Here is a 27,599-nt window from a genome sequence, read left to right as displayed (position 1 = left end):
AGAAGAATCTTTATTATAAAACTTTTATATAAAATAATTATCCCTTTTTTCTTTTTCGTGTTTTTTTTCAGATTTATCGCGTTTAATATCTCCACGTATGTCAAGCAATTTGGGGCCTCATTAGATTTTGCTGCCAGTTAATAAAATCATGCTGCACTTTACTTTGTCAAATCTATAAGATATTATGATCTCATTCTCGTCATATCAAGACGTCCTGACAAGCTTTCTGTCCATGAGTTGTTCTCGAAAGACTATGATCTCGATCTATTCCAATATTTTTAATATATAACTTCATTACCTTATTTATTGTATTCCTGAATCACAGGCCTTTCTAGAGGACCAGCTTCTTGAAGACCATGTGGCTTCAACACTTGGGGATCCTATTTCATTCGACGGCTTTTGGAAACAGGAGAACATTTGAAACCTAAACGCAGTGACCTCAAAAGATTTAAAAACCCGGTAGGGGTAGGCCCAACGAGCATTTGATCCTGCACCCAAGAGCTTTCTAGATAATATTCTATTTCTTACAGACAGTTACAGGAAATGAGTGCGAACTTCGATCGCATTGACTTTCCCAAATCCAATCACTCAATGACAAAATGATGAAGGATAATCTAAATTAATCAAAAATAAAAAAAAATTGAAATTGGTTACATCTAAGTTTCGACGGTGTAACATGCACTCTTCACGTTTTATTATGAAGATTTTACCAATCAGATGGTAGAAAAAAAATACAGGGAAATCAAAGCTAAGAAACAAACTGGAAAAAAGCCTGAATTAGAATTAACGATGATACAACACGTTGCTTAGTCACTGCTATGTGCCAACCCATTATATATGTGGCAACAAGCATGGAATAGTTAAATTAATGGCCATCCCCACCTGGTGGCGGCCTTTTAGGCCTTCTGTCTAATGCAGTGAATTGATTGTTTCTCTGCTGATTATTTTGTTGATGGTGACCGTAGTTTCCTCTCTGTTGATTATCCCGTACGTACTGACCTTGGTTTCCCCTGGGCTGATGCTGCCCCTGGTTACCTCTTTGTTGATGGTTTCCTTGGAGATGACTGTAGTTTCTTTGCTGATCATGGTATTGTTGGTAGCCCCCGTCTCTTCTTTGATGATGTTGTCCTTGTCCATACCCTCTAGGCATGCTCTGGTTGGCACCGCCCCACTGATTAAAGCTACCAGCTGCAGGTGATTGGTACCCACTGTAACCACCTTGGGGAGGATATAAATTAGCCCCACTTGATGTCGAGCCCATAGGTCTGGGTGGATACCTTGGTCCTCCATTCTGATGAATTCCTGAAGGGTTGTACAAATGCGTTGGATGCTCTCCACTGGAATTTCTATCATACTGAGGATGATATCTTCTGTTAGGATGGTGAGAAGTATTTGAAGCATAGTGTTGACTATACCCACCATCATAGGGAGGTTGTGCAGCAGAAATAGACGATTGGGAATGCCCTGCAGGATAGCTATCTGTTCTTGGCTGCGAGAATCTATTATATCCTTGATCATAAACCCCATATTCTTGATAGGAAGGAACTGGAGGGACATACGGGGCCGCAGCATAAGGTAGCGGTGAACCATGCATACGATCACCATACCCATTACGATCCACTTTCATGTGCTGTAAACTATTAGCAACTAGTCTGTGTGCTGCCTCCCCGAGCTGACGGCCAGAAATAGTTCCATGGGGATTATGTCTGAAAGGAAAAACCAAATCCAATATTTCATCGGTCATAAACAAAAAAATAAAACTCTTTAATAGCACTAACATTAAGGCAATTAGCACAGCCAGGAAGACACTTCTTAAAGTATCAGATTATGCATTGTCATGTCAATGCTATTGAAGATCAAGCATACCTTCCATTTTCATGAGGCCTCCTTCCAGAATCTTCATGCCACAATACAGGTGCAGGTTTCAGATCCTCCAATTGCACTATCTGAAAGATGGAGAATTTAACATGAATAAACACAGGAACACCATCAAGCTAGAGAAAAAGCAGACCCACTTAATGTTTGAAGGCTATATAACTAAATCACAATGTCAAATCTAATATGTCTGCACACAATATTTTCTAAATACAGAAGAGTGAGTCATTTTTCATTCTGCAAAACATTTCATGGAGTGTGCTTGCAAATGTAACAAACATGTTAGATGAGAACATAAAATACATGCACAGCGAATGTACTGCTTAAATGAAAGGAGGCACCACTCACTAGATTCTACATACCTTTTTTGGAAATATAACTCCGGCAGGAGGCCTGGTAACGTGCTTATGTGCATCTGGAAGTTTGTATATAGCACATCTGAATGCCAGGGCCAAAAACACAAAAAGTCAACTCCTAGAAACATGATCACTTCAGTAACGAAGGTGGATTATATTCAATATTTATAAGCTTACAAGACTTGGTTGCCCATGATATCTTCCATGCTTGCGACAGGAGATCTAAATACAGGGGGATGAGGATCGCCAGCACAAGGGGATATGTAACCGTTCATCCCATCGCTGCACATACTATAAATAAAATCAGAATATAGTCCCTAAATGAGCTGACATATAAATCACATAGCAGTAATGCAACAAAAGCCTCAAAGACAGACACCCAATACTGAAACACTTCACTCAGTCTCTGTGCGAGATACTGAGAAATAAGGTGTGACTAGCCAAAAGATATTACCAGATACATTTAGTAGATGAGTTCATATGTTAACATTACCAGTAAGAATCGAGGTCTAATGAGAACATCAGTGGCCACCAAGGTAAATCATATTTAAAATAGAAATAATATCCTAATAAAAAACAAATAAAATGTTTAGCTAAACAAATTGGCTCAAGTCATAATCATTTTCATACAATGAGAAATAATCTCCTAACTAGGACAATTGAGATGATATGTACTTTAAAACCATTATACTCATTTTCATAGAACTTGTCCAACAAAACTGGTCATAAAAAATAGTCTCAGTTAAAATGATTGTTCAAACACGGCTTCCTCATTGTATGAAGCAAGAAATAGTTATTAAAGGATCAAGCTAAATGGTTCCATGCCTAATTTGATATATTCAAGACTGCCATACACACACCATGCAGAAAAGGTCAGAAATAACCAATTGAAATGGACTGTTAAAACATAGATATAATTTGGGTTACTAATATGAATTAATGGAGGTGGAAATGCAAAACATATAAGCAATGCAACGCAACGCAAAACGTATAAGCAACGCAACGCAAACCTTAACTCGGGATTGAGACGCTCCTTAACTTCAACTCGCTCTTTGATTTTCAACTGTTTACAATGTTCATCAAGTGTATATATGCTTGCAGAGAGCGGATGAGACAGGAGAACAAAAAGCATATCAGCCATGATACTGTTCCTTCGAGCTTCTTCCTCCTACGAAGGATGCCACAATAAATTAGATTAAAAAAAAAGGAATAACCTTAGGAATTATATTCAGTATCAACAATTAGCCACTCTAGAAAGAAAAAAACCGATAAGCATCATAAGAAGGTTTTGCCAAAGGGACCATACGGTTAAAGTATGCTCAATTTTCTTGACCTCGTCAAGAAGACGAGCTTCATCAATGAAAGGCAGCTTTGCAATACCCTTCAAAAGAGCAAGAAGAACAGTCAACCGCGAAAAAAAAAAATACTTGAAGAAGAAACTAATCCTGTAAGTTATTGTGTCACTAAAGCGAAACAAAAACATAATTTAGAAGATAACTAACCTGCCAAGAGTACCTCTTTCCATTCATGTCCACTTCAAAATCTGACAACAGAAAAAGAATATCAGGACGACGATTCTGACAAATATGAGTTAGAGATAACTTTGAGATGTTGAATTAACAAAGTTGCATACCAGTTGGGTAAAAATCACTTATAGGAGAGTTTGGATCTGTCATCAATTTCCTATAATGCTCAGGAAGTGCATGGGAACTGTAAATGGAACATATTTAGTATCTCCTAAATGAAAAAAAAAATTAAAAAGGCATCAAAAAAGTAGCCTCCCCACCTTGCAGCAGGGAAAACCCCCAAAAGTTGATTAAATGGTTTGAAAGGATGCCCCAATTCAAAGCTGATATTGAACTGATCAAGATCTTTGAGATCAGAAGCAAAGGGTGCATAATGATAAGGATAAAACCTGAAACCAAGAATTACAACATAAAGATCAGAAAGTCGATCATTATGGAACAGAAGGATTAATATTTTAAAAACCAAACTCAGGAATGACTACAATTCTACAAAGCATCCTTGGAGGCTAAAACGAGTAAAATAAAAAATTTAGCAGTGGGCATTTTATCTGATCCAACCCAATCCCAAACAAATATCAACTGCTGTTCGGGTTTCAGATAACAATTGGATAAGGTTCTCTTATATTTTGATGTCTGATGAGTTGCATTGATTCCCTTAATTTAGTTTAAATTAGCTTCATAATTGTATATTGAATAATTGATTGAAATTAGATAAATCAAAATATAATTTAGGGCTTCAGGCAATTAATTCAAAAAACCTTAAAAAAGATCAAAATTATTATTATTATTATTTTTAAACACAAAATTATTCACACAAAATGCCAAGGTCCAATCCGCCAAATCAGAACCCAAACAGGAACAGCTCAGATCGGGTTTGGGTTCCAATTCATGAAGAGTTCAAATATAATTATTGTGACCCAATTGGATACGGATCTGTACTGGTTTACCCCAACCCAATCTGAACCCAACTTTGCCCGCCCCTAAAAATATAACCACACCGCCATCATCCATGTAACAAAAAACGAAACAAGTAATAATCACAAATTTGAATTTTTACATCCATCATAAAACAAAATTCCAACCCCCTCTACCCCCCCCCCCCCCCCAAAAACACCCAAAAACAAAAAAAGGCCCAAAAAGAAGGGAAAAAATAATAATAAAATTAAAAGCACCTCAAACGAGAAAAAAGAAAACTCACCACTGCCAAGAACAGACACCTTCATAGTAGTAATGCATAACCCAACACAGACCCTCTGTGTACCTTAAGACCTATTCAATTAAAGCTCATTTACATAAGATAATCAATGATTTTGATGTAAAAAGCATTCAACAATAGAAACTCTGAAGTTCATCTCACTTACAACGTCCTTTCTTGTTTCTTCACGTTCCTCGGGAGTTTTAGCATTAAACTTCTCTTCATAATACCTTTCTTTCCAACCTGGCTCTCCCAACTTGACCTGATAAAAGAGATATAACATCTGCTACATCAAATGCAGGTAGCCACGAAAAACAAAAATTCATAACACCTACTACCACAAAATGCACATAGTCCCAAATAACAAAATTCTGTTTACCAACCATGACATTTGCTATTCAAATTCACACAAAACCCGAACTTGACGAAATGACAGCCTACTACAGTGTTAACAAGCACTGCAGGTCAAATACTTTAAGATTAACATGCATTCTTTTGGACCATTAATTGCATGAAAAGAGAGAACCACCATACAGTGTGGCTAAATATCAGAAAAGATTGAAACCTATAATTTATTTCATGCGACAAAAACTGCTCCCCACCAAAAGGGAAGAACATAATCAACAAATAGAGAATTATTCAAACCTTGTCTTCTTCAGGATTATCTGAGTTGAACGCATCGGATTTATCACGAAGTAACTCCTTAAGCTTTGCTTTAAATTCTTCCTTATTTTCCTGTGGCTGAAAATGAAGGAGCGCGTTACCCTAAGATGGATCACTCTAGCATGAACTAATACCACAAACCTTGCAAAAGTATTAAACATTAACGGAAAATAAAAACAGAACAGAAAATAAAATAAGATAAACGATAACAATTGCACTCTTAACCCCCGCCAGCAAGGCTCATACCAATTCAAAGGCAGCTAGCCCATAGAATATGAGTCATAAAGAATGGCTGAAGGAGTCAGAATACATTAAAGTGCCTCTGCTGAAGCATGAAAACATACATCTGTTTCAAAACTATTCTCTGCTTCAACAATGGCTGCACCAATAGTGGCCCCTGAAGACAAACGAGGAACTTTATGGGGCCGACCGGAAGTTCCTTTACCGTTATCTAGCCTGCCAACACATGCACTTTGCTGATATGGTGAAGGAGAAGGGCCTGAAGCAAGACGAGAACCATGAAATCGAGAAACAGGAACTAAGGAATCAGGTTGGGCTAGGGGCTCCACATCATCTCCTCTTCTTGCTTGTGCCTTTTCACGCTTGATTCTTTCAGCATGTCTCTGTAAGCATAAATTTTGAAAGTTATGAGAACAAAAAGGAAAAATTATGGCAACTATTTTCTTTCCTTTTCCTTTGAAAGGAAGGGAGAGAGGAGGGAAAGAGGAGGTGTAACAACAGTAATTATTCCAACAACATCAAAAGGTTAAGAAGAAAAAGTTGCACATGAACGTTCTGCATAAAACACGGATACTAAGGCTTCACAGGCAGTCAAAAAGCAAGCTGAAGCCTCCCTCCCTCCCTTACAGCCTGAATACATGGTTTCAACCATTTTCCTATACAACATGAGAAAGGCAGCCCAGAGAAAATCATCTTGAAATTTAGTTCTTATCGTACTTTTTATTTTGGGGGGGCTTTTTTCTGATAAGTAGTTCTCATCCTACTTAATTTGCCTATTGAAGTCCTTGAACGTGTTTATGATTGAAGGATATCCATACTTTTAGAAACAAAATTGAAAAGGCTGCCATAATGTGGAATAACAGTTACAAAGGCTGTGACCTTCCATCAGCACAAACTAAAGCCACCTTGAATCAATAATACTTAATTTATCCTACAAGGCAATTTCATGGAACTAGATTTCTAATAGTTCTAAACTGTCCCTAATGAACCAAAATTCCATGGATTGGTACAATTGGAACACACACAATTAAAAATATAAATTTCTCTAACATTCTAAGACCAGCCAGAGAGTACAATGTATCCCCGGGAAATTGAGCATGATAAACAAAATATCCTAGCTTATACAATCCGAATACACAGAAACATCAAAAATTGAACAATAACCACATTAATCGAGGGAAAAATACCTGATGGAGTCGTGCTCTTTTCTGGAATATTCTATCCTCATAAGATCCAACAGCTTGAATAAAATGCTCCACCCGGCGCAGACTTGGCTGAGAAAAAACAAGTCATGAAAAATGTAGAACAATCTTCCAAAGAAAACCAAAAAGAAAAGCCAGATAAAGTTGGAAGTTATAAAGTTGAATGAGCGGAACCACTTACAACTAATGCAAGATATAAACCTAATTAATAAATACCTTGCTTCCATCAGTCAAGTACCCGCCCAAAGCCCTAAATTCCTTCTTGTAAACTGCCATCAACAAGTTGATTGCACCCTGAAAAATAAACACAAAAATAAAATCACTAAGATGTACCCCATTAACATTTGTATCGTAAATCCAAGCTCAACGATGTACATACCTCACGAATCTCCAATGTTGGCATATGCGGCAAAAAGTCATTGCCAACAAAGAAACACATAAAGATAAAATCATCCACAATGCATTCTAAGTCGATCTCAAATGGAGGATTAGGAATTCTGAACTCGTAGTCCAGATATTCTCTAAGGGTCCATATGTGGAGAAACTGCAGATAAGAAAAAGATCAGATAGAGGAAATACGAGAAAATAGATGGTTACACATACTATTATACCATAACTAAAATAGAAATCTAAACTACCACCCTTTTCTGGATATTATCAATTCATTACTTACCTGATAGGGCTTTTTAGGCACAACGACCTCATCCCCTTTTTCATCAAATTCTCCTGCCTTTCTCTTCGCCTTTCCTTCACAATTGGCAGCCAGATGACCAGGCTGACCACAAAGAAAGCATTTGTCTTGCTGTCCAGGAGTAAATACAACCTGGAAAATACCAATTTGAAAAATAATGCTCATTGGTTGAAGGTTTAAGATTAAAAAATAAAAAAATAAAAAGAGAGGGGGAGAGAGAGAGAGACTTATAACATTCAATTATTCAGATAGCACCTACCAAACTAATTAATCAATTCTAATAAAGTAATAAGATGGAACAAAAACAAATAATTATTTGGTAACAGTACTTGTCACACAAGTTCTTTCATTTAAAATTAAATAGAACTACTCCCAAAACATATAGCAAACATAAGCATATAACAAATACCCAAATACAAACCTCTCGAAGGATTGAAAAATGAACTTCATGCGTTGCCAAAGCCAACATAATCAGATCCGCATCCTGTAACACAGCTCAATTTAACAAAGCAGACAATGTTAATCCACAATAATTTGCGCAAGGAATCAGGAAGTATGTCCAACTAAAGTTTCTGGCTCTATGAGAGATAAAAGTAGACTTTGGTAAAGAAGTATACCAAACCATACAAGCAATGGCGAGTATTTGGATCATAACCAGGAAGATTTCTTTGAAGGCGAACGTATGACATAATCTTGTGTTCCCCTTCACCAGGAACATTTGCATCAGAGAGTATAACCTTCAAAATGGAAGTGTAAGCAAGTTTTAAAACAAAATTGCATTCATCGACAAGGATAAGTAAGCCATTTCAACTGCACAAGATCTAAAGCACAAAGGAACAACAAAGAACTGCAGTTCTTTTGTTACCTTAATTTTTTCCCATCCAGGATCATTATTTAACCTAAGATGAATATAGTACTGCAATGCGATTGACAAAACGGCCATAAATTCGGTTCCAGGAGTGATAACATTAGAATCAAAAACTTGCGAATCAGATTTAGGAGGAAGCTTTCTGCCTTCTCTCTCAAATTCCTGTCGTAGACGTTCTTCTTCGGCAGCCTACAAATAAAAACTGAGAAATCAACAACTCCTACATGGCTTATTATTTTGAATTACAAAAGCAATATGAAACTTTTATGGGAATACATACATGATACATCCATTATCCATACAACCTATATGGATAGCATCTAGAATAAACATAAAAAGAAAAGCCAACACGTCATAATCATTAAAGTGCATGAACAACACGATTCCAAGCTAAAGGATACCTATGCAATGGTAGGATATTATCTTTTGCAAATCTAGAACTCATAACCAAGCAATTCAAGCTGACCAAACGATAAAAATAGGTATAAGAGAAGATCACGGTAAGTTATAACATCATGAATCCCTAGAATTCCATTCACTAGGTTCTTAACACCAAATCTTTACAAGAAAAAACGGGAAAACATATTACATGCAGAAATGCAAACATTACCAATAAAAACACATTCACATGAGTCTATATCCTACATCCATCAACATAGAAAAATCTCAAAAAGCTCAATTATATCCAAGCACCAAAGATTACCATTGGATTATATGACAAAGAAGCGTAGAGGTCAGACTTTGAGTCTCCAATAACTTAAAACATTTATAAGATAGATTTAAGTTCTCTATATAAAGATAGTGCATTGTCAGCATGTTAATTTGACCAACCAAAGAAGCATAAAACCATCCACATGATACATATGGTAGAAGCACCTAGAATCCAGAAAGCACATACCGAATCAGCAGCATCTTTAGAGGCTCTAAAACGCCTAGATCGCTGTTGATTCATTTTAGCCCGCGGAGCAACACCATCTGCAAGTTGTTTCCAGAAATTCAGTATCACTAACATCATCATACATAATAACTATCTGTTTTCCATACGAATCATCAACAGAGATAAAACCTCACCAATTGCCATGTAAAGCAGTTTTCGGGGACGCACCATCACAAAGAGTCTGTCAATGTAATCAAACATACATTGAAATACCTCGTCAAATGTTGTTGGAGCAGGCTGCATCAGTAAAATTGCATTGTCAAATAATCACATAATTATTACTTTCCAACCCCTAAGATGTACCAAGTTAACAATTAGGCCATCAATATCATATAACACATTTGTCATTTCAAACTGACAGTATTTTATCAAAATTAAATCAACCAAAAAAAAAATTCCCGAAGACCTCCTATGATTAAAAGCTTACTCTGTCTTCGGGATGAAAGCAGGGGTGAATGATCCCGTTCATGTCGAGATACAAATTGTCGTATTCCAAACCGTTAGGATTAGGTTTACTTGTATCGACCGGAATCTTAACGCCGTCGATAACGACGGGCTCTTCTTCGATCACGTCGGCCACCACTAACGGATACTTCTCCGCTAGCCATCTGTAAAACGCCGGTACTCCCATTTTCAAACACAATCGAGTTCACAGTCCCTCGCGAAACACGAAAATGAATAATCGAATTCGAAACCCTAATTTTAATAACAAGAAGAATAGGTTAAAGAAGAACCCCGCTTTCAGTTTTGTGTAACAAATATTTGAGAGGACGGTGGGACGGTTATACCCCTTAAAGCTTGGATAAATTCTTTCAGTGTTGAGGAAAAGATGAGGGTGTTTATGTCTTGTGAAATATAAAGTAGGAGCACGAGCACTAGGGCGGCTTGGCGTTTCCGACTTATGGATAGAGTCACAGGATATTTTGTTTACAAAGGATATTTTATTTACGGACATGACTAGCTTACAGAATCTGTAAGCTACAGACTGCAGCATCAGCCGTTGGATGTGGTTGGATGTGGAGTGAGAAAGTAAACAATAGAAGATCGGATGGTGGTATGACGGGAGATGTTTGTTACAGAATGTGTACCATAGACAGGTCCTTTATTTACAAAGGATATTTGCAAATTGCAATGGTTGTAATAACACGACCGGTATCCCTTGGTTTTTTTATAATTTCACAAATAAGAACTTGGTTTTCCTATTTATACAGATAAATCCAAACTAAAACTCCCAATAAATTTTCCACAACTTGAAAAAAAAATGCATCAATAATATTCTTTTAAAACCTATTTTCTAAATGAACCCTAGCATTTGCATTATTACAGTTAGCGCTCATTTTTTATTCCTACAATATTCCTGTCAATAACATTTTCTACGACTTAAAAAAAAAACTAATTATTTGATTGATTGGATTGAGCAAATCTTTACTCGATGCTGTAAGGAAGATTGTAATTTAGTTGTGATGTTGTGTTGGAGGCTTTGGTTTAATCGAAATGATAAGGTGTGGAATGATCATTGTAGCCAGAGGCGGACCTGTACAGCCCGGTCTAGCCCCAAAAAAAAATTAAAAAGTTACAGCCCGGTCTAGCCCCAAAAAAAAAAATTAAAAAGTGATTCGAAAATTATAAAATTGCCATTGAATACATAAAATAATATTTACTTTCACTTTTTCCTCTTTACCTTTCCCTGTTTCTCCCTTTTGCATTCATCCAGCAGCAACGATAAAATCCCTCACTCCTGCGGCTGTGGTGGTCCCTTGCTTCACTTCTTTTCAACTCAAGCACTTTCCATTCAATTTTTAATAGGTAAAAATCACTCCTATTTTAATTTATGACAATTCCATCTCTCGTTTACAAGTATATTAATTTATTACAACTATCTCTCTCTCTCTCTCTCTCCCTCTCTTTTTCGTTTACAAGCTTGAGTGAAATCAAAACATCTTTTCTATGATTCTCTTTCTTGCAATAATTAGGCATAAAGTATAAACAATTAAACAAATATCAACAATTGAGATTTGGGTAATAATTTTTTGGTGATTATTGATTTGGTAGTTACCATATAATTCTAATTGATGGTTGGCATCTCTATATTAGAATGAGTAGATAATAAATTGTCTAATAAATAAATAAATTTGTTTATTGAACTTCATCATTTGATTAAATTAACTCAAATCTCACTGTTTATCTATTAATTTTTTTCTTATTATTCTAATATTTTATAATTCTTTTTTTCTCAAAAATTTGATAGGCATGGGTATTTGTATTAACCATATATTGACTTGTATGAGCCTTTAATGTTGATTTTTTTTATTTTGCGACTTTAAATATATTTAAAATTAGTAGAATGTATAGCTTATAACACTTTTAATGATTTCTTGATTCTTACACAATTACATGTTGTTATAGGTTATAATGTCAAACAACAAATCCAAACCGAGGAAAACTCTACTTTCATTATTTACTAAAGTAAATGATGGTCAATCATCAAATGGGACAAGTTCTATGTGCAACATTGATGCCTCAAGTTCTCCACCTAAGTCTCAAAGAGTAGAATTTGAGAAAGTTGACACTCCATCTACTATTGACACGCCTTATTTAGAACGTGATCCCGGATTGCGTTTTTCAATAAGTAATTTTCCCATTGACAAGCGTGAAGATGTGCGGATGGCATATATAAATATGGGACCATTTCAACCCAAACTACAAAAGTATCCATCGACTAAATATGGTACGCAAAACCGTCGATTTCAATTTTCTTGGTTCTTGAAATTTCCTTGGCTTGAATATTCTATATCAAAAGACAAAGCATTTTGTTTTCCATGCTATATTTTTCATGATAAGCCATCTAGGAATGAAGCATTTGTTGTTGATGGGGTTCAAAATTGGAAGTATGTTGGTTGTGAAAAAACATGTCCTTTTGCTCAACATGAAGGAGGTCATGGTTATTCTCACAATGATGCCATATTGAAATGGAGCAATTTAAAGGATCCATCCAAACATATTGATAAGAGATTGAATGCACAATCTTCGCAACAAATTTTGGAGAATAGATTGCGACTTAAAACCTCAATAGTAGCTACTAAGTGGTTAGCAAAACAAGCATGTGCTTTTAGAGGTCATGATGAGTCCGTTAATTCTCTTAATCGTGGAAATTTTTTTGAATTAATTAAGTTGTTAGCAATAATGAATGAGGAGATTAATAAAGTTGTGTTAGAAAATGCTCCTAAAAATGCCCAATACATAGCACATAAGATTCAAAAGGAGTTATTGAATATTATTGCTAATAAAGTACGACACAAGATTCGAGAGGAAGTGGGTGATGCTAAATTTTGTATCATAGTTGATGAGGCACTAGATGAATCTCACAAAGAACAAATGGCTATTATTTTGAGATATGTTGATTGTGATGGTTTTATTCGAGAACGTTTCTTTGAAATTGTGAATGTCGATGAAATAAATGCATTGACTTTAAAGAATGAGATATGCAATGTGCTTGCTCAGTACAATCTTTTAGTTGAAAATTTAAGAGGTCAAGGGTATGATAGTGCTAGTAATATGGCGGGTGAATGGAATGGATTACAATCTTTATTTCTCAATGATTGTCCGTATGCTTATTATGTACATTGTTTTGCTCATCGACTACAACTCGTATTAGTTGCGGTATCTAAAGAAGTGCATGAGGTATGGCTATTTTTTTCGAAGTTGAGTTCTATTATCAACTTTGCTAGTGCTTCTTTCAAGCGTTATTTTGAGTTAAAATCTGCTAGAGAAAAAGAAATTATAGATTTGATAGCTTTAGAAGAGCTTGAGACTAGTACAAGGGCTAATCAAGTTAGAACTTTACAAAGGGCTGGAGATACACGTTGGAGCTCACATTTTACTTCAGTTAGTAGGTTTATTGAGATGTTTGGTGCAACTCTTGAAGTTTTAGGAAAAATGATTAATGATGGATCTAGTCGAGATATGCATGGAGAAGCTAAAGGTGCATATAGGGAGATGAAATCCTTTGAGTTTGTGTTTATTTTGCTTTTATTGAATAAAGTTCTCGGAATTTCTGATATTCTTTGTCGAGCATTACAGACAAAATCATTGGACATCTTGAATGCTTTGAACTATGTCTCAAGTACAAAAAGACTTTTGCAAGAGTTTCGAGATAGTGGATGGGATGATTTTATTAGAAGTGTAGTATCTTTCTGTAAAAAATATGATATTACTATGCTTGATATGAATGATTGTTATATGGAAGGTACATGACGTTCTTGTGAGCAAAAAGATTATGTTACAGTTGAACATCATTATCACTTTGATATATTTAATGCTGTAATAGATTTTCAATTGATGGAGTTAAATAGTAGATTCTCTGAGCAAACTGTGGAACTCCTCACTTTGAGCTCGGTATTGGATCCAGTTGATGGGTTCAAATCATTTGATATAGACAATATTTGTTCTCTTGCTGAGAAATTTTATCCTCATGATTTCACTCCAAATGAGGTGCTTGCTTTGAGAAGAGAATTAGAACATTATCAAATTGATGTGCTTTCTCATCCACGGTTTCAAAATATGGCTTCCCTTTCTGAGCTATGTCGACGATTTGTTGAAACAATGAAGTCACAGCACTATTTGTTGATTGATAGATTAATTCGTCTAGTCTTGACTCTTCCTGTTTCCACGGCCACAATAGAGCGTGCATTTTCAGCCATGAAACTTATCAAGACATCATTTCGTAGTAAGATGGAAAATGAGTTTTTTTTCATATTGTATGGTTATCTATGTTGAAAGAGAAATTACTGATATTGTTGACTTAGATTCTGTAATTGATGATTTTTATAATTTAAAACCCCAAAAAGTACAACTTCGGTAGAAAATTTGTATTGGGATTGTATTTTTTTATACTACTTTTTTAAACATATTTTTATTTACAATATGGATTTTACGTGTAAAGCTCTTAATGTCTCTTTATTATTAGGTGTATTTTGTCATCTATATATATGAAATTTCATGTTCACTTGGTACAAATTTTTTATTTTTTTAATTTAGCCCAGGGTACTGCAGAGTTCTGGGTCCGCCCCTGATTGTAGCCAAGCTCAAAGTCTGGTAAATGCTGTTGGCCATTGTCTTTTCCAATGGCAATAAGCTATAAGGAGGAATTTCACTATTGTAGAAGATATTCAGTTGGGTCATGGATCGGTGTGTTGGGACAAGCCTCTTGTGGGTTGCCTGAAATGTAATGTGGATGCAGGGGTTTTTAGATCTCAGGGAAGAGTGGAGGGATGATTAGAGACTCTAGAGGTGGTTTTATTGCAGCAAAGTGTTAGAGTTTCCCTGGTTCTTTTCACCCTTGTGAGGTTGAAGCGTTGGCTGTTCGTGAAGCGCTTAGTTGGATAAAACATCTGCAGTTATCTAAAATCATTATTGAGATAGATTGTTTAAACGTGTATTCTTCTTTAATTACTCAATCTGCTAGTCCTAATGGATTTGATTTAATTATTGTGGATCGTAGAGCTATAGCTCAATTAATTGGAGAAGTGAAATTCTCTTTTGTGCGTCGATTTGCGACTCCGCTGCTCACAATGTAGCTAGAATGAGGATTTCTATGTCAGGTCCTGGAGAGTGGAAGATTGTTCCACCTCCATGGTTATATTATATGTTGACAGGCTCTTTTGTTTAATGAAATTTCCTTTCATAAAAAATAAAAAAAAATTCAATAGTCCTTTTAATACATATTTAACACAATTTATATTAAGAATTACGGATAAAGCTATGATACCACAGTTGTATGGTACCACAACTGGATCCAATCATTGGATCTAGCCCACAATTGTCACCAAAACTGAATCCAATAGCTGAATCTAACTGTGGTACCATACAACTGTGGCACCATAGCTGGACCCAAGAATTACATACCATTTGAGATAAAATTGCACTCTTTTATATTTGAATAATATTATATATTAATATCATAAAATATACATACTGATTCAACTACTTTTCGACCATGTTCATGAACCAGACCCGATTTTCAACTATCTTCCCAACTCAATAGTTTCGATGGTGTAATGGGGTCACTTTTTGTTTTGTTTGCTTTTCTTTATATTTAGGGTTTTTGCTTCCTATGAAATTTTGTGTACTTCCCGTGTCCTTCTTAAGCTTTGATGATCAAGATTGATTTTATGTTTCTATATAAAGTTGTTGGGAGCAGAGAAGGGTATAAAGAAGATGAATTCATATTCTTTTATGATTTCTTTTGTTTGGCTAGGGTTGTCCTAGTTGACTGGAAATTATGAAACTAAGGAATTTTAAAGGAACTTATGAAACTAAGGAATTTTAATTACACACCACTAGGTAAGGAGTCTAAATTCCTTACTAATTTTAAAACAAAAGTTCCAATATTATCCTTTAAATAAGTTAAAATAATATATTAAATAATTTAATAGAATTAATATGTATCTATTATTTAGTTAATTAGAAATTATTAATATTGAAGAATAGTACCAGTTTGTCACTAGACCACCACCATACCACCGTTGAAAAGCCATCGGACAACCGCTACCAATGTGATTTCTTCATCAATTTTTATACCAATTGAATTTCCAAGAGTTGGATCTACAACTTTAGGAAGGGCTCAAATCTCATTGTAAATACTTGAGAAATTTTGAACTGTTTTATTTCTAAAGTAATTGTAATTATTTTAGATAATTTTATTTATCAAATGAGTAGAGTGTTAGGTTCTGATAATTTTGATGTAATTTCGGGGACACAAAACTCTATTCTAGCAATGATCTAACGACTCTTCGGCAGTGGTTCGGCATCTCTCCAGTGGTTTTTCCAACAAGGTAAAAAAAAAAAATTGATTATTTTCATTAAATAGTAATTTTTTTAGAAAATAATTTAAATTATTTAATTAGTTATATGGAATTGGTTAAATTGATTTTAAAATAATATTAACTAATTGTAAATACAATATTCAACTTGTTTTATCTATTATTTGTTTAATTTTTAAATTGAATTATTCATAGTTTAGTTTTTTTTTTAAATTATATTTGTAACTACCGTTAAAAGTTTAATATGTAAGTGAGACAGTAAACTAGTTCAAGAAAAAAAATTTGTAATATATTTTTTTTCTTTTAAGAGTCTATGTTAAACCAAACAATCAAATTTAATTTCACCCTCTCCTCATCTCATTTCTTATCCCCTTCTCTTCACTTTACTCCTCTTTTCTTTTCTCAATTCTTCAAACTAAGCACCACTTGAGAGAATGTTTGGTAACAGTTAAATAAATTGAGATTGGATTAGTATAAAGATAAAAGAATATCCATCCTATGCTTGGTGCCAAAAGTATGATTAAATTGAGTCACCAATTGGTAACACGAACAGTGTAAAAATCTGTCCGTAGGGCTACAAATTTTTAAATTAAAAATTATCCTAACATATATCACGGTATAAGATTTTTTCCCTCCTATCCTTCCCTCTCTCTTGCCGCGGCTAAGTTCTTGGCAGACACTCTCTTCACAAGCTTGAACTTTGGCTTGTTCAAGTTAGATTGCTCTTAGCGACAGCCGACGGCATATTCAGCCACCGAATGCTTTAGATATCAAACTTTGGGCGGATTGATGATCAAAACTGAAGATTGAAATTTAGATAATGCAATCAATTGATTAAAAGAATTAAAGCTCTTGGTGTTCCTTGTGAAAAGTCCCCAAATTGTCGACCTCAATTACAATAGAAACATAACTGACCACAATTGAAAAAAGAAAAAAAAAATTAACCGTTCTTGTTTCAAATTGTCAGCAACTGCTGTAGCCTGTAGCCTGTAGGCTTGTAGCTAATTAACTGATTCTTATTGCTCCTTAGCTAATCATCTGGAGAAGAGGAAGAAAAAAAAGAAAAAGGGAAAATAGCGGAAACACGGAATAAGAAAGAGGAAAACAAAAATATTTTTAGATTTTTTTTTTTCATTTTTCTTCCGAGACATGTTAATGATTAGCTACTACTTTACAAAACGCAAAACATGATTATTTATAATCTACTTTAATATTGTACTAAGTACAGTATAATATTATATCTAATTTTATCCGTTTCTATATCATTACATTCAATTACATTTTATTCCATTTTATTCTATCTCATCATATTCAATCTTATATACCAAATAAGTCGTTACAAATTTTAAAACTATCCAAAATTTTATAGAATTGAATATCATATAAATGTTCATCATTCACAAAAAAAAAAAAAAATTCTATAAATTAATTTGAAATTGAAACAAGTCCATTTTAATGCAAAGATATTTAACAACTGTGCCATTAATCAGGAAAATGAATAAAAAAATTAGATTATAACTTGATAAAAGAAAAGTCCTGTTGATCGAAACTAAATTCATTTAGTAATCATGTAAATTTTTAAGATCAAAATCTATTTATTGATGTTGTATTTACGTCGAATAAATGAAATGTCACTTAACTTTTAAAAAAATAAAGTACAAAAAATACATTTAATTAATATTAAAGAATACTACAGTAGCAATGTCATGGAATATAAAAAAAGAGGGTGTGTATGTTATTAAAATATTATATTTTAAGAATATTCACTTTAAAAGCATAAGCATGGTCGTCGAATCACAGAATTTAATTATTATTTTTTAATTTGCGAACGGAAAAATCTACATGTAGCAGGAATCGAACCAAACGGATTCCATGCAGTGTAATAAGTTGGTTATCGGGCTGAAATGGAAGAACGTTGATCCAAGCCGTTGATCTCAATGAGCATTCTGGTCCCCAACAGTCTGAACAGCTTCAAACTCTCGTCCACAAACTGAAAAAACAGAACGTGTGGATCTCTTTCAGCTCACCGCCGTATGCCGTAATGCGTTATTATAATAAATCCACTTAAAGTTATGATCTTTCAAAACGTTCCACAAATTAATAGCTGCAGCAGCAACAACAATTTCGTCAGTTACACTTGTACTTATACATAACAACCACCGCCATCATGTCTCTGACGATTAAAGTACACATCGCTGCACACTTTAACCTCAATCTCCGTACGGCTAAGCAGACGAAGCTTACAGATTACAACGTTAAAATACGACCGAAACCCATTTACCATTCGAATCAGTTGATTGCGTTTCAGCCCAAAATGAGTGCTGCGGTCAAATCAGCCTCGTCTGCGATTAAGAGTTCTTTGATCGAGCCGGATGGTGGGGTCCTGGTGGATCTGGTGGTGCCGGAGAGCGAACGGGGGTTGAGGACGACGGAAGCCGAGTCAATGCCGAAGGTGAAGCTGACGAAGATCGACTTGGAATGGGTTCACGTGGTAAGCGAGGGATGGGCGAGTCCGTTGAGAGGGTTCATGAGGGAAAATGAGTACTTGCAGAGCTTGCATTTTAATTGTTTGAGAATGAAAGATGGGTCTATTGTCAATATGTCTCTTCCTATTGTTTTGGCCATTGATGATGAGACTAAGGAGCGAATTGGGTCTACCACTAATGTGGCCTTGCTTGGTCCTACTGGCGGCTTGATCGGGATTCTCAGGAGGTCAGTTTCTTTCTTTGTTGTCTCTTTTCTTTTACTTTGTGTTGCATATGACCCTACGGATTTTGGCTATTTTTGCTGTTACATTTTATCGGAGGTTCCGTATGACATTTGTTATGTGCTAGTTAAGTTGTTTAATTTGTATGCAATGGTTGGTATCTGCTGCGAATAGGATTTTGAATTATGTACAACAACTTTAACGGTGCTGAGTTTACAATGCTTTATGGAGTCGCATCGCATTCATTTTGCTTGGCTTATGTTACAAGAACATTTTTTTTTTTTTCAATTAAGCTTCTGCGGAATGGATTCGCAAGAGTAGATACTTAGATGAGCCTACATACTTAAATACAGTTCAGCTTCAGAGTACCTTTCGAAGATTTTTAATGCTGTCCTATATGATGGCATTTTCTGTAATATTAAAATGGAATTATGATGAGTTAGCAGCTTGACACTTTGTTATTTTGCTGTCATTTGATTTGCTTTATAGAATGATTCCTGAAATTTCACTTCCATTGCAGTATTGAAATATACAAGCATAATAAAGAAGAGAGGATAGCTAGGACTTGGGGAACAACTGCAGCAGGATTGCCATATGTAGAGGAGGTTATTACCCCGGCTGGGAATTGGCTTGTAGGTGGAGATCTGGAAGTATTAAAGCCCATCAAGTACAATGATGGTCTTGATCACTACAGGCTCTCTCCTCAGCAACTCAGGAAAGAATTCGATAATCGTCAGGCTGATGCAATTTTTGCTTTTCAGTTAAGAAATCCTATACACAATGGGCATGCTTTGTTAATGAACGATACACGCAGGCGACTTTTGGAAATGGGATACAAGAATCCTATTCTGTTACTTCACCCTTTAGGAGGTTTCACAAAAGCTGACGATGTGCCCTTAGATGTTCGAATGGAGCAGCACAGCAAGGTTATGCACCAAATAAACTTATATTTCTTCCAATCTAGGGTTGATTTGCTATAACACAAAAACATATCAGGAATCCTTACAAGTGATACAATTCTTTATCTTGTGTAGCTCTCAACTAAGTCTATTTGTTTATAATCGTATAGAATCTAAAATAAAAAATAAATCAAGTTATTATTCAAAGAACTTGTAAATCCACTCTAAGACCATGCGATCAAGAGCAACATGAATAGGGCTATTATCTATTAAGAGTTAACTTCATTTTTGTTAACCCAAATGTTTAGTTCTTGAAGGTTCTTATTTTTTATTTTTCTCTCCTGTAGGTCCTAGAAGATGGTGTCCTTGACCCTGAGACGACCATTGTTTCCATATTTCCATCACCCATGCATTATGCAGGTCCAACTGAAGTTCAGTGGCATGCTAAGGCACGTATAAATGCCGGTGCTAATTTCTACATTGTTGGTCGTGATCCTGCTGGCATGGGTCATCCAACAGAGAAGAGAGATTTATATGACCCAGATCATGGAAAAAAGGTGTTAAGCATGGCTCTTGGTCTAGAGAAGCTAAATATTTTGCCATTCAGGGTAGGTATTATTGTACACTTCAATAGTTCTAAGCATTGAGCCTTTATTATTTCTTCCACTGAGATGTATTTGTCATACGTTATTTTGTTCTCTTTGCTATTTTATTCATCTGTCCTGCAGTAATTGTATGATTTATTGCCTAGTAAAGCAACTGAATGCTCATAATAGACTGGGTGCAGTTAATTGTATACGACAGCATTCTTTTTCATTGCTCAGACTTGTGTTTGTTAGGTTTAAAATCTGTTATATGGGGTGGGTCGATAGGGTTTCTATCTGAGGTAAGTATTGATAAGGTGCATATATGATACAGTGATTTTCTTCTCTCATGCTGTCCCTAAATTGTGATTTTTCTTCTTTTTACATTATACTCTCCAGGTTGCTGCATATGATACTGTGGAAAAGAAAATGGCTTTTTTTGATCCTTCACGTGCAAAAGATTTTCTCTTCATCTCTGGAACCAAGGTAGGAAAAGTGTTTAGTGACTCATTTCCCTAAAAATAATCAATTCATGTCATGGTTAGGCTTAAAAAAAAAAAAATCACGAAAAAAAGCTTCCTCATCTCCAAGAGTATTCCACAATGCTTTCAGTTTTAGGTTGGGTGAACTAATGAATTTTCAGCCTTTTAATGTGTTATTAGTCCAAGAGCAATTTCTACATTTTGATGTGCATGCATTTCTCAGTTGCTGGATAATTATTAGTTTGCTGGCAACCAAAAGTCATTGTCAAGATGCGGAATTAATTTCTACATTTAAATGGTTTTAATCAACTGACTTAATTTCTCCAGATGCGGACTTTTGCAAGAAGTGGTGAGAATCCTCCTGATGGCTTTATGTGCCCTGGGGGATGGAAAGTCCTTGTCCAATATTACGAGAGCTTACAAGCTGAAGAGGCAACACAGCAGCCGGCCATTTTAACCTCTTAGATAAATGATTTATTGCCAGAGTCTCTTATCAGTAGAAGAAGGAATTCGAGTAAAAGATGAAGAGGCAGAGCTGAAGACCATCTTAAAGTTAGTCCTAGCAGCTACCACATTAGGCATATCCAAGTAATACTTGTATGCTTAATATTCTTGTTACTGTTTCGAGTTAATTTTTTTACTACAATAAATAAGAGTGCAATGCATGGGAATTAATTGTTCTAGATTGTCTAAAGAGACTTTATATACAAGTAAAACATCTTGTGGATTGTTTTCTGCATATGTGTAATGAGAGCTTTGAAGTTTTCTTTACTCATAAAACTATGAAAGGATCTTCTGGCTTCTGTGACAGCGAGGACTCATCTAACCTTCCCAGTAGTTTAATGGGCTTCCAGGCTTGATGGGCCTGCTTTGGATCATTAGACTATGGCACCGGTGTTTGGGACCCCTAACCTAACTACGTTCGGCCAAAAGTGTCCATTATCTCAGATTTACAAGTTTTCCTCTAGCACTCTCTCGTACTATATTGGCTTATTTGTCAACGAAGTTTGGAGTCATACACTGATGGCAATCAATGGGCGCCCAAGAGTGGGGCTTTACTTTGTCAGTGCAACGTGAATCTCAGCCCAAAACACCCACAACACAACACCTTACCCTTGTGGTTGTGGACATTGGACAACGCCGTACTGCTGCGCCTGTATTACATGTTTATAGCAGTAGACTGAGAAAATTATCGTGGACACAAACAGCGCACTGCCCTACAATTCATCAGACGGCGGTCCTGCACTCTGATACTGACGTTACAATGTTACGGTGAAGATGAGATGATGAATGCTATCGTTATGGTATAATTAATTTATCAAAGAAAAATTCGGACAATCCCCATCCAAAACCAGGAAATTTTGGTTCTGGTGATCCAGCAGAGCAGGGGCAGGGCAGGCAACAAAGGAACAAATAATCCTCCCTGGCTTTGGACCCTCTCAATAGAAATGCTGTCCCCTTGCTTGATTGTGTTTCCGATCAATTGAATTTGACATAAATGTTTCCCTCCATTTATTTTACACAGTACATGTGCCACTGCAATGGCCATGGTACGTCCGTAGAGTGCTTGGCGCTCCGTATCCTGGGGGCTTAGCTGTAATGGGTCCATTCCATTTTCCATTTCTTTTCTTGATTCATTCTTACACATATTTGCTCGAAGATGTTCACAACATTTTTTAGGCATACGTGGCTTCAAATATGTCACATTTAAAGTTAATGAAATGGGTGGTTCTACGGGGCTAGCGCCACAGAATTAACCATTATGTCATTCAATCACAATTGGAAAATTCTTCTGGTATAGGTCTAGGCCATGTTGAGCTTTTTGCCTTTTGAATTCTGAGACGTCTGTATTTTTGTTATTCATGATTCAAGTTCGGTACTTTTCAATTCCATTCGATTGAACTGGATTCCTCTATTTTCGTTATGGAATGATAAAAAGGCGTTCAGGCATATCATAAATATGGCATCAGAAATTGCGTATTGCAGATAGAGGTAGTTACAACCTAACCGATGCATCAGTGCCCAATTAAATCATATTAAGAAGCAAAGAAATTGGCACCAAACGAAACAGGTAGTTTCATTGCATACAGTTTGAGTTTTTTTTTTTTTTTTTTTTTGAGACTGATTAATCATCAGATTACTGCATTACACAGATATTTACAACAACTGCTTATTGTAGCAGAGGTATTACACTGATATTTACAATCAGATATACATGATTGGGACTTACATTATTACAATGAATTCTATGAAGTACATGCCCAATACAAATAACCCCTCACAGGAGAGGATGTCCATACTCCACTTACATTTCGCAAAGGAGAAGGATATAAAGAACATTTATCCCCCACAATGCTTTTGTGGGGGCTAGAACCGCTGCCCCCACAATGCTTTTGTGGGGGCTAGAACCGCTGCCCCCACAATGCTTTTGTGGGGGCTAGAACCGCTGCCCTCACAATGCTTGTGAGGGCAGCAGCCCACCACTTCGGCCAAGGCCGAAGTGGCGCATGCAGTTTGAGTTAGCTAAACGGTTTGGGCTGACAAATTTGTCCGTACAATGTTGCCTTCACAAGAAGTATTTGGGGGCAAGGGTAACATGGCCTTCATGTGCATAACAATCAGTCATTTTCTAATCTTACAACAGGAAAGTAAGAAAATGTGCATTTGAGTCATGGCCTTTCGGTGACCCGCTGACACTGTCATACTTGGCTCTGTTTTTATCTTCAGCTCACCAGCCAATGTCATTCACAGAACATGGGGTAGTCTCATTTTTTATTTTTGAAGACTACTAGCCATGGGCCCATTCTATATTTCCACTCTCCTCGTCTCTCTTCACCTTCAAGTCCTGGGGCCTGCTTCCCCTTTTATTTCTGTCGCTTATCTACATTCCGTACTAGTCTGACATTCTTGTTAATTTTTCAAAGATATACAAATTAGTAATTTTAGATTAAAAAAAAAATATATCAAACTAATTAAATATTAATCGTATATTGCAATACATACACGTATGATAGAAAATCATAAAGAGTAGAACAGATTAGCTTAGCTCTTGATCCGAATCTTTTTTAGCTTTAGACATTTTATTGATTGGTTTACTTGAAACTTGAAAGTCAGCTTCTAATTAGTTTTTAAAATTTTCCCATCAAATGACAGAAGTTTAAAAATTTCAAACTTAATTTGGATATATTCTTTGACCTTTTAATATGCTTTGGATACGTGGTTGTTAGCGAATAACTAAAAAGAAGATAGATTTCCATTATAGTGTGAAAAAAAAAAAAGGTCACAGAGTCATCATTATCTAACAATGATGTGGTGCCAGGTGTGTGTATTGATTATTATATGGTGGATTAATTGTTGACTTTACATCTTAACGGATGTAACTTTTATTTATGGATTGGCATGTGATATTAATTGTCCACTTAAAATTATCATTATTAACATGTTAATATGATGATACTTTACGACTAGGTTTCGGTTAACCCCCAAATATCAATCAGTGGATAATTTGTAAAGAAGATGGTCGAATAATTAACTAGAAGTTGTTCGGTATACTTTTGAGTTGGAAGAAAAGAAAAAATCAATTGAACTACATTATAATTTCATTTTTAACTTTTACAATTCAAGTCACATCTATTTAATTAAAAATTTTAAATTTTTTTAATATTGATTATATATCATATTACTGTATTTAGCTCCATATAATTTTTTATTTAATTTAAAGATATTAAATGTATATAGAGATTCAAACTATTATTTTCATAATTTTTTTTTTTAATTTTAAGAGTAATAATTCACCGCCGCCGCTAGATTAAAGCTGGAGTGAAAATTTTAAAACTTATATTTTACTTCTTACGCCCTTCCATCATGAGACTCGTGTCAATATAATTTTTTATTCCCAAAACATTGAATTGGGCCGATTACAAATGCTGAGAGAATTAGGTGGAGACATTAGTGACGGGTGTCCGCGGGTGTCCGTAAGTTTTCATGTACTGTGATGGTACCGGTGATGTAATTGAAGACGCCGGACAAAGCCGCCGTAATAAGCAATTAATTGAAGCAATAACTATAATAAAAGCGTAACAGAGCGGACTCTTTCTGCGCCTTGGAACATGGGGGAGCACACGTAGCTTCGCACAAGCCATTTGTGGCTCTCATTTAATTTTAAATTTATTGGTTTATTGTGTGTATCATGACTCGCCTTCTATTTGCTAATTGCTAGTGCTCCTACTACAGCCAGGACCGCTCTTCATGTTTTTTTTTTTTTTCTTTTTTCGTTAAGCCAATCAATTACGAATTAATTCACTAACAAAACAAACAAAATCTGGCCCACCTGAGCTTTAAGCAGTTTTTTTTTTGCCCTTTAAGCTGTTCAAATTCTAGAGGAGATAAGTATAAACTAATCGATTTGACCCTTGCCAACCCTTATTATTATTTAGTCAGTATCCTTTATTATATTGAAAATAGGGACAAATTAGAAAATAAAAAATACATAGTGAAATATATATCCTGTTTTAGATGACTTTAATATGATTAAGGATTTTCATTATAAAATTAGTACATATAAATAAATAAAATCTTTTCTTAGAGAGAGAAAAAAAAAAAAAAGAATCTTGAGATAACATTGACCTCTCACGAATATTTCAAGTGTTCTATTAAATTGTTTATCTTGCGAACTCATATTGTGATAAGCTAAATCACATGACGATGAGAGTAATGTTAATGGTTTTATTAAAGTAGCATATGAGGAAGACGTTACTTACCAGATCAAACCAAGGTACTAAATTGACAGATAATTATTTTAAGGCAATTGCTAAGTTACTGCTGATGTAACTTATAGTCTTTTGAAAATAATGCAAAAAGTTGTAATAAGTTATGGGGGCTGTAAGTTACATATGCAAGACCCTTATTTTAAAGATATTATGCAAGGTGAAGCAGAGGAGGCAATGCATATTGATATTATGTAAGGTGAACAGAAGAGTTTTATTTTGCATGTGCAGTCACTTGTAAAAGTTCAATAGAGTGACAAAATTGGAAAGGTCTGAAAGCTCTACCATTAGCAGGCAATGCATATTGATGCAATGGTCTTATGGGACCTTGATGCCTCTCTTCTATAGGGAAACTGTTTGAAGATTCTTCAACTTTTGATAGTAATCAGAGAGCCCATGGCTACGAGCATAGCCTTGGGCCAATTATTACCCTACGCCAACAGAGAAAATCTTGCTGCAACCTTTTTCCTTCGAGTTCTTTATAATTCTTGAAATACCCATAATCCGGGAAAGCCAAATATCACGCTCTTAGAGTGCTCAATATTGTTTTTGTCTGTCTGATGATAGATACACCATGTGATAGTGAATTTTCCTCAATTTAAGATGACACATTTTCAAAGCATCTGATGCTTTTGCTAAATTGTATAACTTATTATGTAATGAAAGAATCTTTCCATATCTTTTTGGATTTTCATGGCTGTGTTGGTTTGAACTTTGAAGAGGATTATTTTATGACAAACTAATAAGTTAAAAGGAAAAGTGAAAACTCCTGGGCACGAGACAAGTTAATCAATTTGATGGGTCACTGAATAAAGGAAATAAAAACTCTTGGTTGATTGGATATGTTTATCCTGAAGAAGTACACAATCGTAAGTCATTGCTGAACATCAAAAAATAAAGAGAATTCTCAACTAAAAAGAGTAAATGATTTGCCACATCATTGAGATTTGAGGGCATCAAGAGAAATCCGCAAGCAGCATCGCAGATGCCCATGTGATCACTGCTCTTTATCATGCCATGCGAATTCCATAACAAGATCAACAATTAAGATGTGACCAGAACTTAAGGCTGCGATTGGTGGTACACTTTGGTACAACTATTATCGACCCCTGAATTATGGTGCCGGCAGAGAGAGAAGGGATCGGAAGAAAAAAGTAGGAGTCAGTTAAGACAATTTTTTTTCTTTTTTTTTTTTTAAAAAAAGGGCAATTTAAAAATATCATTAATCCTGACGAATTACTGAAGAAGCCATGAGCCCTAGCTCTGAATTTTGGTAGAGGAAAAGAAGACCTAAGGGCTATAAGGGCATGCAAAGTCTATCTTTTCTTAATTATCTATGTTTTTTTCTTTCAAAAATTAGTGTTCATTATTCCTGTCTTCATTCCTTAATAGGCCACGTCGGTCTATGTATATTTAGGTTGCATGAATTTCAAGTTTAAATTAGTGTTCGATGCAAGTTTAAATTAATGCGTAACGAAGAGATATTAATAAAAAGAGAGTCTTGAGAGACCTTTTAACTTATTTATTTTTTTCAGTATTTATGGGACTTATTTACAATCCTTTATCAATTATCACATAATTGAGTGGAGCCAGTCTATTCCTCACGAAATGTGAGTAGAGTGGACAGCCCTCGAATATTTGAGAGGGTTTGAAGAATTTGGGCAGCGCTTCAGAGGAGTACATGCCACGATGAAGGTCTCAATTGTAGAATATGTGTGTAAATATTAATTATAATACCTACAGTCCTGTATAAACAGTATTAAAAAAAAAAAAAACTTATTTACTTT

General features: G+C 35.3%; 3 protein-coding genes across 4 annotated transcripts; 2 read left to right on the top strand and 1 right to left on the bottom strand.

Moving 5' to 3' along the window:
- Nucleotides 1-597: 597 nt before the first annotated feature.
- LOC102623051 (5'-3' exoribonuclease 3) lies at nt 598-10,438 on the bottom strand. 2 transcript variants are annotated; one of them, XM_006473573.4, is made up of 23 exons: nt 9,981-10,438; nt 9,688-9,790; nt 9,515-9,591; nt 8,614-8,805; nt 8,366-8,485; nt 8,170-8,232; nt 7,731-7,880; nt 7,437-7,601; nt 7,274-7,351; nt 7,043-7,129; nt 5,960-6,238; nt 5,598-5,693; nt 5,119-5,214; nt 4,956-5,026; nt 4,018-4,146; nt 3,865-3,941; nt 3,734-3,774; nt 3,538-3,612; nt 3,242-3,399; nt 2,409-2,522; nt 2,238-2,313; nt 1,867-1,946; nt 598-1,706 (listed from the first exon to the last, which is right to left on the bottom strand). In XM_006473573.4, the coding sequence occupies exons 1-23, from the start codon at nt 10,182-10,184 to the stop codon at nt 866-868; spliced, it is 3,372 nt and encodes a 1,123-aa protein (XP_006473636.2). In that variant the 5' UTR covers nt 10,185-10,438; the 3' UTR covers nt 598-865. The 2 variants fall into 2 exon arrangements, with proteins under 2 accessions (XP_006473636.2, XP_006473637.2); XM_006473574.4 differs by having other exon boundaries at nt 2,409-2,513.
- A 1,527-nt stretch (nt 10,439-11,965) lies between these two features.
- On the top strand, nt 11,966-14,329 carry LOC127902457 (uncharacterized). Its single transcript, XM_052441373.1, has 2 exons — nt 11,966-13,799; nt 13,881-14,329. The coding sequence occupies exons 1-2, from the start codon at nt 11,966-11,968 to the stop codon at nt 14,327-14,329; spliced, it is 2,283 nt and encodes a 760-aa protein (XP_052297333.1).
- A 3,853-nt stretch (nt 14,330-18,182) lies between these two features.
- LOC102622748 (ATP sulfurylase 2) lies at nt 18,183-21,781 on the top strand. Its single transcript, XM_006473572.4, has 5 exons — nt 18,183-19,086; nt 19,602-20,007; nt 20,328-20,588; nt 20,964-21,050; nt 21,374-21,781. The coding sequence occupies exons 1-5, from the start codon at nt 18,542-18,544 to the stop codon at nt 21,509-21,511; spliced, it is 1,437 nt and encodes a 478-aa protein (XP_006473635.2). The 5' UTR covers nt 18,183-18,541; the 3' UTR covers nt 21,512-21,781.
- The last annotated feature ends 5,818 nt before the right edge of the window (nt 21,782-27,599 follow it).

Source organism: Citrus sinensis, chromosome 5, assembly GCF_022201045.2.
Source record: "Citrus sinensis cultivar Valencia sweet orange chromosome 5, DVS_A1.0, whole genome shotgun sequence".
In the NCBI taxonomy this organism is placed as follows: Eukaryota; Viridiplantae; Streptophyta; class Magnoliopsida; order Sapindales; family Rutaceae; genus Citrus; species Citrus sinensis.
This window is presented reverse-complemented; position numbering and strand designations above follow the sequence as displayed.

Excerpts from the sequence above, each read along its gene's own strand:
- LOC102623051 (XM_006473573.4), bottom strand. The coding sequence starts at position 10,184 with ATGGGAGTACCGGCGTTTTACAGATGGCTAGCGGAGAAGTATCCGTTA. Across the intron at positions 4,147-4,955 it reads GGTGTCTGTTCTTGGCAGTG|GTTTTATCCTTATCATTATG; the intron begins GTGAGTTTTCTT and ends TCTTGGTTTCAG. Across the intron at positions 3,400-3,537 it reads AAATTGAGCATACTTTAACC|GAGGAAGAAGCTCGAAGGAA; the intron begins GTATGGTCCCTT and ends CATCCTTCGTAG.
- LOC127902457 (XM_052441373.1), top strand. The coding sequence starts at position 11,966 with ATGTCAAACAACAAATCCAAACCGAGGAAAACTCTACTTTCATTATTT. Across the intron at positions 13,800-13,880 it reads GAATGATTGTTATATGGAAG|ATTTTCAATTGATGGAGTTA; the intron begins GTACATGACGTT and ends ATGCTGTAATAG.
- LOC102622748 (XM_006473572.4), top strand. The coding sequence starts at position 18,542 with ATGTCTCTGACGATTAAAGTACACATCGCTGCACACTTTAACCTCAAT. Across the intron at positions 20,589-20,963 it reads TAAATATTTTGCCATTCAGG|GTTGCTGCATATGATACTGT; the intron begins GTAGGTATTATT and ends TATACTCTCCAG. Across the intron at positions 21,051-21,373 it reads TCTTCATCTCTGGAACCAAG|ATGCGGACTTTTGCAAGAAG; the intron begins GTAGGAAAAGTG and ends TAATTTCTCCAG.